A 15964-nucleotide genomic window follows, 5' to 3' on the forward strand; every position below is an offset into this window, starting at 1 on the left:
ACTGCCAAGTACACCAAATGTGAGAAGGAGGTTGTGCACCAAATCCCATGTCATGTAGTCAATGTTACATTGGACAGAAGGGAAGGTGCATCAGTGACTAGACGAGAGAACATGCAGCTTCGGTGAAGGCCACCACAGCGTGCAGAGCACCTACCTGCCCATTGTCATATGTGCCTGTGTGTACCAGACTTTTCTAGCCTAAACATCCTGGCAAGAAACCGCCACAAGTTCACTCGAGAAATCCTGGAGGCCTTTGCTATTGACGCAAAAGCGGACAAGTGTGTGGGTATACCTTCCATCGCACTACACCACAAGGAAGGTGAGTATCTTAGAGGGGCCGCACCCATGGTGGACAAATGGAAGACGAGGAGACGCTCGAGTATAAGACTAGAAGAAAAGGAACTCCTCAATTAAATCAAATGCAGTGTAGATAAAAAAGAAGAGAAACTCAACGTAGATGAAGAAAAAGATGATCTGATTAAACAGTTGCTAGTCCAACGGTGTGTCTTTCTTATCTCTCTCTAATCCTTTTATGTCCAGCTGGCACTATATACAATTGCCATGTGTAGAAGCAGTTAGAAAAACTTGATTACTAAAACGGTATCGTATTAAAGAAAAGCCGGAAAGGACTGACTAAAGCCTGTCACTAGACTAGAACAGAAGTCGAGACATTAAATAGGCCTATTGCCGCTTTAAAAAGTAAAATATGACAATAGAATATGAAATAGGCTGAAGAAACTCTAGAACAGGACTAGACAGAAAAAAAAATTAAAACAAACAGACTTTCATCTTCCCAAGTCAAACCACAGTAAAGCCTGTCACTAGACTAGAACAGAAGTCGAGACATTAAATAGCCTTATTGCCACTTTAAAAAGTAAAATATGACAATAGAATATGAAATAGGCTGAAGAAAGTCTAGAACAGGACTAGACAGAAAAAAAAAAATTGAAACAAACTGATTTTCATCTTCCCAAGTCAAACCACAGTTTCTGTCGATGGGATGTTTTCGACTTTTCTGGCTGCAAACAAAACAAGAAAATAATTAATACAGAGTGCCGGAAACTAAATTTGAGGTGGCAAATGATCATAATACGTGGAAAACATAACAGTGTAGCTTAATTCGAAATTTAGCTTTGTGACAATGGTTTGCAGGTTTGGAAACCCCTCAAGAAATTAGGGTGTACTAGAAATATCCTAGTGGGAAAGAGAGTTCATATAGAGCCGCAAAAAGGCTGACCTGATTTCCCACATAACTACGAACTAAAAGAAAATGACAATCTTGTTCAAGTGCTTAAAACAGTGAATTGATTGCAAAAAACAAACAAAGTAGCAAACACTTATGACAAGAGACAACACAGGTACATCTCTCAACTAGCAAAAATAAAATAATGCCTTGTGGTAGTTTATTGATGTTGCTAGTTGAACTGTACACCCGTGGCATCTCTTGTCATAAGTGTCTCTCTTTTGTTTGTTTCTTAACTCCCACCAACATGCTATCAAATCCTTTAATTTGTTGTTGAGTCACTTGTACCTAGTAGTTGTCAGTCCTCCTGCTCAAGCAAACCAACATTGAAACACGCGACAAAATACACCTTGTGACGACCCGGAGCTGAGCTTGTTGGTGCAGCGCTTGTCGATGGGGCCAAATGAACCTACAGCACAAAAACAGGAAGAGAGAAAATGAGACAAACACAATGCCGGACTAACTTCATCCACATACTTTATTTACAAAAGAACCAGTTGGCCCCGTCTGGGGCCAACCTGCTCCTGTGTAAATGAATAAAAATGCACTCCATTAAACAGTTTAGTCCAGCATCGTGTTTGTCTAATTTTCTCTGTGTTGTCATCTTGTATGTTCAGCTGGCCTCACCCAATAGCAACACACAATCAGTCCCACAAACGGCTGTCAGAAATACTTTTACTGCCCTATTTTCTAGGAAAGCAAGACAAAGAAAATCAAGCTGAGTGCAGAACTTTCTTATTCGGCTGCTACATTCTGTATGTTAGAAAACCAATTTTTACTTTTTTCCAATAAGAAATTATTGTAAACAAAGCTTCCTTCGTTATTTTGTAGTTGTGCTCACTGCTTCTGCTGGTGCATTTGATTGGGAGGGGCAATGATACAAGTGAGCATGTACTATTGCAATACATTGCAATATGAACACAAAGCGCATAACTTTCAGTACACTGCTTACACACCAGGCACCAGTCAAGGCATTCAAGAGTTGGAGATTAATCTAGTGTCCTTGGTCGAACTACACATGTGCAAGCTTCGCTGGCTCGTGGCCAGTTTGTGCAGCATTTGTAGAAAGCCACAAGCTCTCTTCTTTGTATTTCAATGTATAGCGATAGTACAATAGAACTCTTCGCTGTGTTACAGATCTCATGCATGGTTTACATTCTTCATTTTGTAAGCCTCAGGAGATTTTTAGATTAATCATCAGCTTCAATGTATTTGTATCCTTCCTGCAAAGATTAGGTTGTTGCTTGCCTTGAGCACGGAGCCGGACGTTGGCGAAGCGCAGCCAATCACCAATGGCGCGGCCCATCTCGTCGTCTGTTGCAGTTTTGCGGGTTACACGTACAGCAGCTGAAAAAAATATGCACAGCTATCAGAAGTTTTATAACGATCACTGTAAAGTAATACTTAATAATAAAAAAAAAAAAAAGACGGGTGCATGCAAGCACATTACTCTCCATAGTGTAGACAGTGATACAAAAACATTACTCTTACCATAGATCAGGCTAAAGATCTTCAGTTTCCCGGCTTCTTGCTTTCCGTTTCGCCCGGTTCTGTTGTAGAAGACGGCAACTTCATCTCCGACAAGTTTCTTAAACACCGTTTTTGTTGTAGAGGCTACATCTCTACCTCCAATTTGGCCAAGCTCTTTCACCTAGAAATCAAAAGTTATCCACAATAAGCCACACATAAAAGCTTCTCTTGCTCAAAGAACAGAAGAAAGATGAAAAACAATGACTATTTCAGTACATGTATGTTCTGGATAATAACCTTTGGCTGTAACGCACAACAACTTGAAACTTACTAGCTTTGCAAAAATGGCTTCATTTTTTAAGCTAGCCTCCAGGAAGGCAAATTCCTCTCTTGTCTTCACTGGATAGACTGGAAGGTCTTCTGGATGGACTGGACCAGCCATGGCAGTAGGGTCATCAGCATTCACATGCATCTGTATTCTGGCCAACATTGTAGCCATGCTTGTCAACTGTGCCTTAATACACTCAAGTTCCCTAAGAACTGTGACCAAAGCTAAAAAAAAAAAAAAAAGAGCAATACGTTAGAACCTTATCAATATTGAGTGTTCCGATAAAGATGATAAAAAAACAAGCCTTTATTCATTTTCAAGGTGACAAGGAGTTAATACTTTAATCGCTTAAAGCTGTAAGAGCATTAAAGATACAGAAACTTTTCTCTTGTTGCTCACGTTACCGAAGCACTTAGCTTAATTACACAAACAAATTATCCATTCTTACAACGTGCAGCATGCATCAATGCTGCAAAGCAACAAGGCTAAAGTTTTTTTTTTTTTTAAACAGGACATGCCTCAGCCAGGGTTGTAAAGCACCTAGGTACAAGTAACTCGAAATCGGTATCTAGGTACCTTTGTTGTACCTGACATAAAAACCTAGGTACTTTCATTTTTCGGTATCTGTATCTGTACAGGGTTGGAACTCATGAAATGTACTTGGGAGGAGCCACGGGAGCAGCTGAACCTACATTCTGGAGCAGGCTAGGAGCAGCTCAGATAAGTTTTCACTGCACTTCAGTTTATGTCTTAGTAATTACATGCGCGAATCACGTGACGTGCGCAAGCAACGAACGTGCAGTTGCGCGAAGGAACAGGGCAATAAATTTCGAATTTATCCTATTGTGTAACTCAATAACGAAGCAGCAGACTATGATTAAGCGTAGTTATCATATTCGAGGCGATAAGCAGGAGCAAGGTTAAAGTATGCCAAGCAGATCTACCGCTTGCATGAGAGCTGCTGGCCGGCAAGGTTTCGGATTGGACCGCATTTCAGTTCTATCAAATCACGATTTATCTTGTGGGAATGCGGTTCCAACTTTTAACGATGAAGTACTAACAGGAATCTTTTGCTCCTGTCTTCAACTGGCTGAAGTCTGGATCCCGGGCCGCAGAGCCTCAGGCAATCTGACTCTTAACGACTCGACCTCACTTCTGCTGACGTGCTTAAAGGGCAACTCCGCTTCATTTTTGGTTTTGAAAAAACAATGCAGTCCTCTTCAGTATCGCCTAGGAAGACCACGAGTGAAATGTTACGACGCAGTTCTGTCTAAATGTTTCTTAAACGGTCCGGCAAACTTCGCAACTCGCCAAGTTGTCGAAATCGGCTGACTTGAGCGGGCGATCAGGCGCAACCAACAGCGCAGTCAAGGCTATGGCATGGGCGGAGCCAACATTGAGCTAAACGTCATTATCATGGCCCCCTTTTGCTTGTTTTCACTTCTCCGCGCGAGCGTAGCGCATGACGTCAGCAACGTTGCCTCTCGGCGCTCAGCGGTGTCCACATGATTGGTGTAACGCGCCCGCGCAGCGCGTTTCTTGGGAGCCGTCCGGCCGCCCGCCGTTACCGCCGTCTTCCGCGTCACAACCGCCGTCGTCGTCTCACCGATTGTGATTATTGTCTCTCGGAGTTTCATCCACACCACGGACACCATGTGCGCAGACTTATGCCGCAGTTGTGCAGACGTCGTCGAATGCCGTAGACACCAAAACGTGGCGAAGAGTGCGGTGCAGACGACACTCGCGCCTGCCACACGCCCGCCCCAATCCCGCCCGTCGTTGGGCCGAGGATCACGTGACATCTCGTACCACGTGATGGCCATGTACTTGGCGGCCCGAGGCCAATGTTGCCGGGCAGAGCCGAAGTTTCGGTTTCGATTTCAGCTCGTGTTTAAAATTAGATTTAAAAATATATAGCCCACTTTTCGCAAAGCTAACAACGTAGTGTGTTTTACTAGGGCTTTTTAATTCGAAATCACTCATTATCCCGAAATCTTCGGAATTGAGCGGAGTTGCCCTTTAACCGCTTATGGTTGAAGGATAACAATCCAGAAGCAGGTGGTGTAGCGCTTGGAGTCTGACCCCCAATTTTTTTCGTGCGCTTCTGACTCGAGATACACAGGGAGAATAAACAGAGCAAAGGAGTGCAAGGCCGACCAAGCTAAATGCGCTCATTGTTGCGAATCGGGTCGATAAAAACCGGAACCAAGACAAAATACAATTCTTTTGGTGCATAATGGCACGAGGTATTGGCTGTGGCGCAGTTTCCACAACATGTTTCAGGATGGCGCAGACATATGCGTCTGGCGCAAATGGTACAGCTATTCCACCCCTGCTGTATTTTAGGTACATTTTCCAGAAACTTGTAACTAAGTGAAGTTACTTTTTACAGGTTCATGTGTCAAAAGTGCACATACATCCTAACTCTTCTGTCAGTCACAAAATATACTTGCCTTTGCTTGAAGGTTCAGCAGAGCAGTTCAAAGAAGATGCACTTTTTGGTCTTCCTTTGGGCAACACCAAGTCATCTGAAAAACCACAAGCAATGCATAAGTAATAACAAGGATGAGCAGTTGAACTGCTATGTCACAGTTGCGTATTTCCTTGGATGGGAGTACAAGGCTGTCAAACTGCAAGCTGCAGTGTGCTTTATTCTGGAATCCTTTCTTCTTTTTTTTCTTGGGGAAACGCGGAAAGGGGCGAAGGGGGGGGGGGAGTCCTCTTACGAGGGATCCGCGAGCCGCACTTGGACCAGCAAAGAGCCGCATGCGGCTCGCGAGCCGCGGTTTGCCCACCCCTGATCTATACCATGCCCATACTGTACACTATGCGACGCTGTTAGCACAAACACAACATCGTCGGGTTTACTCGCTTTACTTACACAAATCAGGTGATATCACCAAAATTACTAATGCGGTGAAAAGGGCCCATAAGGGTTTCACAGCTTGAGCAAAGCACAAAAAAGCGCCGATGTCATGTTCATGCTAAAAGTGTCGCACTGTGTACATAACAGCCTGCACGTGGGTCTAGGAAGGCCTTTTCTCAACTCTAGATTACAAACATTCGAAGTGTGAAATACATGATCTGTAGTTTTGTTTTGATTACCTTGTGCATTTCACTTTATCACTAGTATTTGTTCATGTAAACCATTTCCTTCAAAACACGTGTAAGAAAAAAGGACTTGCCACCATCAGTTTGGCCTGCTCCTCCACAATGTGCTCCACTTTTTCTTTGAAGAGGTGGTGGCGGTGGGGGCTCAGCGAGAAATTCAATGTCACCTTCTGGAGGTGGTTCTTCAGTTACTCCCTCCTCATCGCTGCTGTCAGTGAGGTAGTCATCGAAAAATGTCGGAGGTCGCCGTATTCTTTTTTGCGATGTCTCTGCTTCCGATGTAAGGTCGGACTCTTCCTCCGCCTTTATGGACCTCTTGCGGGCAACTTCGTAACTGTCTGCAAGTCAGATGTTATGTAGATAATGAATTAATAAAAAATGTGCGTTGAATGTGAGGCATTATATTTTGCTGAGTTTTGTCTAAGCTGTACGTAGCTTCTGCTAATGAAGCATATGCTGCCTTTTTGTAGCTATCAAGCTGTTACCAATGTGTCCTATTAACATAGGCAGTGGGAGGTCTATAGTACCGTTACCATAGTAACTAAAAAAAGGGAGTCAGATATGATATGTACTTTAAGAATTATTTCACAACCAAACCCCCTTCTCTTTTGTAGATTCTGCGAAAGTGTGGATTGTAATAACTTTCAATAGAGCAGTGCTCTCTTCAGAATGAAAAAAAAAAACTAATGGCGTTCAGGGCGGAGCTTACCTGTATATGACATGACCCTGCAGGCAAATTTTGGCCAGTCTGTGCCTGGCTCCGTTCTGTCCCTCACTGCACTGTTCACTTTTGCAGTATTTTTAAACGGTGGCCAGGGAGCTGTCCCGTTCTTAATCCAGCGTGTTGGAACCACGGCCACGTCATCAGTCTTCATAAAATGGGCGACCGAGAACATCTAGAAAATTCAATTTGAGACCGTCAGTAAAGAGCATACCTACAAGTTTTATGAAGTAACAAGATTAGGGGTGTGCAAATAGTGATGTAACCAAATCAAACATGAATCGAATATTGATGAAACCAAATAAAATATGAATGCTGTGTACATGGTTTATGAAGGTGAAAATTACTAAAACTAAAACAAAAGAAAACTCATGATGTGTTTGGCATTTGTATTGATAGATGGCGCTCCCTCCTTATCGCAACGGCTCGTGACCACCGTGGTTTGTTAAAATGGGCATAATCTTTTTGAAATGTACCTTCGGTTAAAAAATAAATGCGGACAATAAAAGCAAAACTTAGAGTAAAAAAAACGTGTCTGTATAACGGTGGCGCTTTTGCTGTCAACGGATTTCGTCTGCGTGTCGTCTGCTTTCTTTCACTGGTCGGCTGCAACTTCGGAGGCTGCTCCCGACGCCATCTATCGATACGAATGCCAAACACATCCCGCTAATGAACCCCTCTCGTTTACGTCGCTGCCCGCCGTAGACCCTGGCAAGTTTCTTGGCCTTATTTTTTACAGAACGAGAACTACGCTTTATAATTTTACAAGAAAAAACCGACCTGTGAAATACACCGCTGACGAAAAGTTTAGATTGTTACGTGCAGGCATTGATTTTTACGGTCCATTTCAGATCGAGCCTGGTGGCTTGAACCACCCTATATTTCATGGGCTTTCTTTCTTTGCTAGAAAAGGAAGCAAACAAAGTGTATTGTGTTCAAAACACCCCAGTTGGCTGTTTCTCAAGACTTCTAAAGCCTGCCAGTTGACACCTTGATCCTGCTGGTCTTAAAATTGATATTTAAAAGTTTGCCAAGTCTTTCTTGCGTTTCGCAAGACACCTGCTAACAACATAGTGGTTTTCACTTGTGTAGAGCAGAGGTGCACAGACTGGAGGTTGTGGGGAAATGTCTGGCGGCTACAGAGCCTCGGAGAGCTCCAAAAATAGTTAAGGCGGGGGTCGCCGGAGGGCACTCAGAAGCTTTGGGGGTTCGCAGTCCCGAAAAGGTTGTGTACCTCTGGCGTAGAGTGTTCAGTCTTTTTATACTTGCGGCATCTTAGCTGGGATATCTATCAGTTGGGACAATAGTTACGTGTAATCACCAAGTCAAAGGATAATCACATTATCATTCATTTAAAGAGCTAAAGTAGTGAGCACACATCATGAGCAAAAGAAAACTAACCTTTTATTAGACATTCACCTTACAGCTTTTCTATTTTGGTCTTTCCATCATATAAACAGTTCTATTTATAGCAGCTTTTTTCTAATCCCTCAATTTTCAACCTACAGATGCCTTATAATCAGAAGAAATGTCCTTAAAAATCCCCTAGCAGTTATTAGCATAAAGACATAATTTATGCCAAAGACATTAGCACACACACTTTATTTTTATTCGTGATGATTATATACTCATTAAAACAACACTATAAGTGAGAGCACATTTACGGCAGATATTGCTTATCTGAGCTATCCTGTGTGCAAGAGTGGCTTAACCAAAAATTCACCCCCACAAGGAAGCCAGCAGCACTTTGATTTGACCTGTTCAACAGTCCACAAAGCATTTGCAGACGAAACCTGAGAAGCCCTGAAAGTACACAGTCCAGTTGTGTCAACAATGCCGGCATAGAAGTTTGTTAATCTCTTGAAAAACTGGCCACAGATCTTGATCTCTCCATCACGGGACACAACATTTGTTGCGACGACTACATTTCCATCTTCCATCAGAAAACATGAGTCTGGTAGGTTCACTTCCAGAACCATGCCTTGAAGAACTAGCTTGTGATACTGCTCTCCCTTAAATCCTGGAGGTGCTGGTCCGGCATTATGCGGCTTTTGCAACAATGCCTGCTGCTTCGGTGGTATTCTAGGATGCAAGTCAGCATGACTGCGCTCTTCTAAGCGTTTTACAATCTGTTGTAATGGTCGATTTGGTGACTTCAAATCTCGCTTCAGTTGACCCAGAAAGTTCTCAAACCGGAACGCAGAGAAGGAGTCAAGGTGACCGAACCTCCGCACATCAGCAGTAAGATGCAGCAGAGAATGTATGTTGTACACGTAAATGCCTTCACCGTACAGGTCCCCAGCATCAGAAACAAACTCTTCAAGCAGCTTCTCTGCAGAATCAATCTCCTCATGGCAGAGTCGTGGGCTTGACAGGATTGACACTGCAATGCTCAGTTTGAGAAAGTGCTGGTAGTAGCGCTTCTCCATGTGGTCTTTTAGAACCGCAGGACCGAAGTACAAGAGGAAGTTTCGTAGCTCAGTGGCCTTCCATCTCTCTAATTCATGAAGACTCCGGGGCTTCCGAGCCATCTCCCGAGGGGTGTGTCTCTGGAGTTTCATGAGCATTGTTGAGATGCTAGTCTGTGCACGTGGTGGGAGCTTTGATCGATGAGGTCGTCCCCGCACCCAATAGTGAAGTAGAAGCCTCCGCATAACGCCTAGGCAGACTAAATGCATATAGTCGAGGGGAAATTGGCTTACCATGCCAATCTGTAGCTCGACCAATGGGGACTGTCGATGATGGTGCCCTTCCTGATCCTGCTTTCGAAACGACTCGTCTGTTCGTAGGGGGCTGCTGACTTCTGGAAGAATTACTTTCCGGCAGCTTTCAGAGAAGGTGCCTTCTTGGGTGCACTTTTCACAACTGAAGTATCCCCCATGGCCCTTGATGCACTTCAGAAATGCCCTTGCGGGCGCATCGCAAATGAACGCATGCACTCGAACTACGCACTCCTTTCCGCCCTCGGTCACGTGTTCTTCCAGCAATGTGCTTAACTCCGAAATGAAATCGGTAAGGTAGTCATCCAAGTTCTCCGGCTTCTTGTCTCCAACAAACAGAGCTATGACGAAAGGTTCAGGATCGCAGCTTTCGACGACAGATGCAAGAATGGGCCAGAACTGCTTGCTGGAACTTTTCGCTATAGGCAGGCCATCAACATTGATGAGCAACGAAATGGTGTCTCCAGTGATGCTGCCTGAGCTCATCATTCGTTTTAGTGACGATTCGATTCCGAAATAGTGGTAGAGGCCGGACGCTCCCATGTTTTTCACATTGCAAGATCTTGGTGTCCCCATTAGGCTTCTTGCGTCACTAGGCAGCTCCGGGTGATACTTCTTCAATATCTTTAAAAGCTTGCTAAGATGGGATGCGCAGGCTTTGGTCTCACGTGCCCAGGTGGCCAGCTCGCTTGCCAAAGTAAACTCATCTGCACTTGAGATTGGCAAATGAGTTTCAGTTTCTTCGGAAGCTGATGTGCTCGCGCAAGGATCTCTGGGATCGTCGACTTGCGGTGCGCTCAGACCCTCCCTGGCTCCGTCACTGCTGTCGTCTGATCCGTCAACCGCAGAATTTCCATCGCTCTCGTCCGGAGCAGACTTAGAAAAAATGTCCGCAAGATGGTCGCGCACGTTTTCGGCAATAATTCTTTTCTTCTGTCGGTCGCACACGTCATCAAATGCTCGCCTCTGTCGCTTCATTTTACGAACCAGGAGATCGTTTCCTCTTAGCACCGTTCAATCACAAAGGGATATCATGCATCGCGAGTCGCGCAGTCTGGCGTAACCGAAATCGCGCGCAATCGGCGAACATGGTTGCCCACTTATCATAGTCATTGGTTGCGCTAGAAAATTTTGTCCGGATTTCGTCCGGGTCATAGTGGCAGCGCTTCGCTCTTCAAAATAATAATCACTGTAGAGCCCTCAAATAATTACTCTTGTCTATTATTACCTAACCAGCCTCGCACATTCACGAGCATGTGCGAGGTTTAGGTAATAATGGGCACCCTAAAGCGAAGCTCTGCCACTTACAACGCACCGCCTTGAATTCCGTCTAGGACCGGCACCGAATTCCGGTCCTAGACGGAATTGTTGAGGTCAGATATCGACCTCCAAAGGATCCAAAGGCTCCAAAGGAGCCGTCCCGATTTCGGGTACCCGAGACAGGAATACCCACAAACGTAATATGCGAGATCCCGTCGGTTAAGCAAGTGAGCAGCATCACTAAAGGAAATGAGGTACCGCTACTTACGTTTCACGCAGGGTACGCAGGTGCGTCGGTGCCACAGTGGGATTACGCAGCCTGACCGTTAGGCACTTCGAACCGTAACTACTAGAACTTGTCTTCACGATGTTTCAGAGCCACGGTTGTCAGGTCAGAACCGTGCGAGCCACAATTGTGCGAGCCGCGATACAAACTTAAACTTAGACCGCTTAAACCAAACTTAAACCATACTTGAACCACTTGAACCGGCGGGAACGTATGTTGCCAACCTAAGCCATTGGTCTAAAATAGGCTAAACCAACCGTGTATGCATTTTGTAGTTAATAAATTATATTATATTTTATTTTGTGACTTAAAAGTAGAACACATCAAGAAGAAAATATCTGTAGTGTATAGTATTAATAAATTTACTCATCAGACTTTACTTATTTACACACCCGACAAACTCACAAAACCAAAGAAAAGAAGTCTAGCAGCACTGTGTTTGTATATTTAGGGTTGTGATGGCGGCTGTTGTGATCTGGTTCTACGGGTTCTACGGAACGATTCTTACTCATTTACGCCTTGCTTTGCTTGTTAACGCTCTAAAAGTAGCGCACACGGATGGTCTTTTTGTGCGGTGCAGTGCGTGTGTTGACCATGGGCTTGCTTCAAGTTCAAAGGTACCCTTTTCGTCTCTGCCGTGTTTTGTGTTTGTACTAAGAGATTTACAACGTTTCGTTGGCTCTTTAGAGAGACCGCATCAAACAGTTTCTCAGCATATTTGACGGGATTTCGCACATATGTGTAATACGGTGGTGGAACCTTTCAGCAAAATTATAGTCTTCAGGGATGACGTGCTTGCGGACATGGTTGCAACTTCTGCTGGTCGCCTCTCTACAGAGAGTCGAGCTCCGGGAACACTCCGATGAGGTGCACAATGCTTCTCAACTCCGCGCGGCGGCTTCTCTCACTTCTGAAAGTGCGGACATCCGCTTCATCGCGGTTAGGCCTGCCTGGACGACTGCGCCGATTGCATGACTCATGCTGATTGCCGGGAACATCTATCGAAATCCCAGGCCGTCGCCAACCTCCCCGAGCTGCGAGAAAGCGGTTTACAACAACGTGGCCGCCCTAAAATGTGACCTGTGTGATTGGTGGCTCCATGGGAAGTGTGAAGGGCTGTCGCTACTCGCCTACCGATGCTTGGCCTCCTCGCCGGGCACTGGTTTTGTGGCTCATGCCAGCTTCCTCCCTCCGATGACTCGCACCCCGCACCCATATCCACCGGTGTCGTGCCCCCCCCCCCCCCCCCCCCCCCTTCCCCCCACGAAACTGCCAGGCCCATCGCCCGGGACACAAAACGGAGTGACGCTAGTAACCGACGTACTCCTCCCGCACCGAGGAAGCGGCGACACATCGGCATCCGGTATACAAACGCTCTATCCATCAAGAACAAACTCGGACCTCGTTGTCTTGTTTGAAACTTCGCCGAACACAATCTTTGGGGTCTCAGAAACCTGGTTGGATGATACAATATTCGAAGGACAAATTGCTGACACCCAAAAGTTTAGCATCTTCCGGAAAGACAGGATCTCATCGAGAGGGGCAGGAGTTGCCCTGATTGTACTGTCTCAGTTCACATGTGAACGGCGAAGGAACCTCAAACACATAGTTGCATGGATGCCAGCCTCCCCACAGTACCAGCACACATGTGTACATTCCCTACATAGTGCAGTAAATATATCATACTTCTATCTAATTCAAATAAGGGAAAAGAAAAAAAACTAATTATTTTGGGACAGACATTCATTCTGGCCAAATGAAACAAGTATTATGTTTGCCAATTTCATTCCCTTCCCATCCCACTCTTTATTTAGTCGTAATAAACACCAGAAATGCCCAGATTCATTTTTGATCATTTAGAAAAACAAAGCATGACAAAAAAATTTTCATAGGAAAAAAAATCTTTTATTTAAAGAGGCACATGTTTCTATACTTCAGTAATTAATCCACCACCTTCGGGCACCTCTGGAGTAAATCGTAGGGTGATGCAGGTCACTTCAAGAGGGCAAGGGAAACGTTAGCAGGATCAAGCTGGCAAGCGGAGAGACTGACTGTTTATGAAGAAGGGATGAAAGCGCTTTCGTGATACACATCATCACTTCACTTATCCACAAGCTCCGTAGTCTATATAATCACCTCCTCTTCCCTCAGGCCTTCCTGGTAAAGGGAAGTGAATCTATTAATGTGAAACATAAAACAAGTGAAACAAGCACATACTATTTGTGGCTGTCTTTCTTTCAAAAAAGTAGCATAGCACATATTTTAATTTTCCTTGCCATTTTTTTGTATCTTTACGCTGCATTTCATTTAGATCTTACATATAGGTAGAGCCCTGCGTGGATAACAGTTTAATTATCTGCAGACTTTGTATTCGAACCGTATCCGCAAACTTTTTACATTATTGTATCCGTATCCGATCTGCATCTGCATACTTTGTATCCAAACTGTATCCGCATACTTTTTACATTATTGTATCCGTATCCGAACCGCATCCGCAAAATGTGGAACCAGATCCGACTCACAATCCAGGCATTCATTGTAAAATAGAAATGACACTTTTTAAGCTGTTTGCTTATCTTTGTACCAAAGAAATCTGGCTCGCCATTCAAAGGAAGTGTCATTTTATCATTATCAGTTTCATCGGATTTATATTAAAAGCGATTAGGAAAAATCATCTCAGTTATGTGATCATCCTAGGAATCCGCGACACTCTGCCCAGAAGGAGCGCACAAAAAGGTTATATATGTTTTTTTTTTTTTTTTTGCTTTGTAACACCTATTTTATGCGGACGCATACTTTTGAAGGATAAAAGTTAAAAAAGGGCATACTAAATATGACATTACAGTTCTGTTAAACAATTAAAAAGTAATAGAGGTTCATATTAGTCCGGCTACGACGCACTGGCGTCGTAATTGGACGAACATGAACTACCAGGCGTTTTGGCTAGGGCTCTAAGCATACAAAAAAGAAACACAGAGGCAGTTTACCGTCTGCCTATGCAAGTTCGCTGTTGACTCTGAAACTTTACAAACCGTGGTGCCACAGGGTCGCACTCGCTGTCGAGGCACTTTTTGTTTTTAATCATGACCACACTACTCTTTGCGAAGAGGGGGACGTTTCTTTACTTCCTTGTGACTTGTACGTTTGAAGTTTTCTTTGCCCAGAAAAAGTTACAGCTCTTTCCCTGCCAATGTGCTAGCTTTCTTGGGACAATTGATGCCCTGCAATCTTTACTTTTTTTAAAGGTAGCATTTTTGACGAGAGGAAACACACTAACTGAAGCGATCTTCAGTGAGAATCAGATCTTTCTTAGGATCCCTATTGTTTCTTCGAAACGCGTTTTTGTGGAAATATGTATCGGTGGACAACTTTTCATGGACAAACGGTTCATCGACGCTGTACGTTTTGTGGGCACATGCCGCTGCAATGTTTTGTCGACAACGCATTTCTTCACCAAGCTGCTAAAAGCTAGCGAGCTTAACCAAACCATGCCCCCCTCTCCCCTGTAATCCAGGCGAGACTCAACAAGTTTGTTACAAAAATAGCAAGGTTGTGTGCAACAAAACATCTCAGGTTTTTCGATGAAACGAACAGGAGAAGCCTTTCGATCAAACGTTTCATCTCGACGAAACGATTTGTAGATGAGACGTCAGTCGACGAACTGAATGCCGCTGGGCAAAAATTTAAATCCGTATCCGCTGATATTCGCAGCCTCTGCCATCCAATCTGCAATCTGCCAAAATTTGTTTAATTTTCATCCGCATCCGCCCGTTTACTGCAGATATCCACAGGTAATCCGCGGATATGCAGGGCTCTACATATAGGTATCCAAGATTTTCCATTGTTTGGAGTTAGCAGCTGCTACAGAAAAGCTTAATCAAAATGCTTCCATCCTTATAGGGCAAAAGACAAGAAATGCAAAAAAGTATCATAGCATATATTTTCATTTCGCTTGCCATTTTTTTGTACCTTCACGCTACATTTCAATAAAATCGGAAACTAAAATAGTGTACTACATTTTCTTACAACATTTGCAAAAATGTTACTCTTTTCAAAATGTTACACCAATAAATAACTTGTTACTGCATGTTGTGTTTCATTGTGAACTTCAAAATAATGTTAAAAACAATATTGTCAAACAATTTCTTGAATATAAGTATTTGCAACAATTATTTGAAGTTTGAAAAACAGATATGTGATCAAACCAATACATTATTTCAGTATTACTATTTAACATTTATTTACTATTTTGCATTGAATGTTATGTTTCCTTGTATGCTTCAAAATGACATTGGAAATATATGTTAAAATGTTATTTCAGTGTTACTTCTTGCAACATTATTTCATGGTTCTCCATTCACTGTTACTATGTTTCATTGTAAACTTCAGAATAATGTTAGGAGCATAATGTTACTAAATGTTACATTAATGTTAGTGCTCACAACATTGCTTTACAGTTATGTATTGAATGTTGTTATAATGTGTCGTACACAACATTATCGTTATATGTTTAATTTGAATGTTACACCAACATTGATAACATACCTAAAACGTTGAGTGTTTTATTTGAACGTTGCCGTAACATTTACACCTAACACAAAACGTTATTTCAACTTACACAACAAAAAAATAATGTTATTATAATGTTTTGTGCTACCTGGGGGGCAGCCAGACGGCGAGAAACGCGGAGCCGGAACTAGCTTGCCTTCCACCGATTGGCCGGGACACAGGAGCGCCCTACTACGTCACCGCGCGTTTTTGTGCGCGTTGAGAAGAAGTTGAAATTATCCAACTTTCTTGTGCGCGCCCGGAAGGAGCGAACCCA

At 43.6% G+C, this 15964-nt stretch overlaps 2 protein-coding genes across 4 annotated transcripts; both read right to left on the bottom strand.

The window, feature by feature from the left end:
- Nucleotides 1-219: 219 nt before the first annotated feature.
- LOC120841986 lies at nucleotides 220-15401 on the bottom strand. 3 transcript variants are annotated; one of them, XM_040212982.3, is made up of 9 exons: nucleotides 11122-15401; nucleotides 6862-7048; nucleotides 6227-6490; nucleotides 5495-5569; nucleotides 3045-3265; nucleotides 2735-2894; nucleotides 2492-2590; nucleotides 1593-1652; nucleotides 220-1019 (listed from the first exon to the last, which is right to left on the bottom strand). In XM_040212982.3, the coding sequence occupies exons 2-9, from the start codon at nucleotides 7046-7048 to the stop codon at nucleotides 976-978; spliced, it is 1110 nt and encodes a 369-aa protein (XP_040068916.1). In that variant the 5' UTR covers nucleotides 11122-15401; the 3' UTR covers nucleotides 220-975. The 3 variants fall into 3 exon arrangements, with proteins under 3 accessions (XP_040068916.1, XP_040068917.1, XP_040068918.1); XM_040212983.3 differs by having other exon boundaries at nucleotides 1532-1652; XM_040212984.3 differs by lacking the exon at nucleotides 1593-1652 and having other exon boundaries at nucleotides 222-1019.
- LOC120841992 lies at nucleotides 7900-10679 on the bottom strand. The gene has a single exon (XM_040212995.3). The coding sequence runs from the start codon at nucleotides 10569-10571 to the stop codon at nucleotides 8559-8561; it is 2013 nt and encodes a 670-aa protein (XP_040068929.2). The 5' UTR covers nucleotides 10572-10679; the 3' UTR covers nucleotides 7900-8558.
- Nucleotides 15402-15964: the final 563 nt, after the last annotated feature.

This window comes from Ixodes scapularis, unplaced genomic scaffold (assembly GCF_016920785.2).
Source record: "Ixodes scapularis isolate PalLabHiFi unplaced genomic scaffold, ASM1692078v2 PGA_scaffold9__187_contigs__length_104089568, whole genome shotgun sequence".
Taxonomy (NCBI): domain Eukaryota; kingdom Metazoa; phylum Arthropoda; class Arachnida; order Ixodida; family Ixodidae; genus Ixodes; species Ixodes scapularis.

What these genes read in the sequence shown, in the direction of transcription:
- LOC120841986 (XM_040212982.3), bottom strand. Translation starts at nt 7,048, where the DNA reads ATGTTCTCGGTCGCCCATTTTATGAAGACTGATGACGTGGCCGTGGTT. An exon ending in CAGGGTCATGTCATATACAG is followed by an intron (nt 6,491 to 6,861) that starts GTAAGCTCCGCC and finishes TCTGACTTGCAG; the next exon opens with ACAGTTACGAAGTTGCCCGC. An exon ending in CAGCTCCGGGTCGTCACAAG is followed by an intron (nt 1,020 to 1,592) that starts GTGTATTTTGTC and finishes TTTTGTTTGCAG; the next exon opens with CCAGAAAAGTCGAAAACATC.
- LOC120841992 (XM_040212995.3), bottom strand. Translation starts at nt 10,571, where the DNA reads ATGAAGCGACAGAGGCGAGCATTTGATGACGTGTGCGACCGACAGAAG.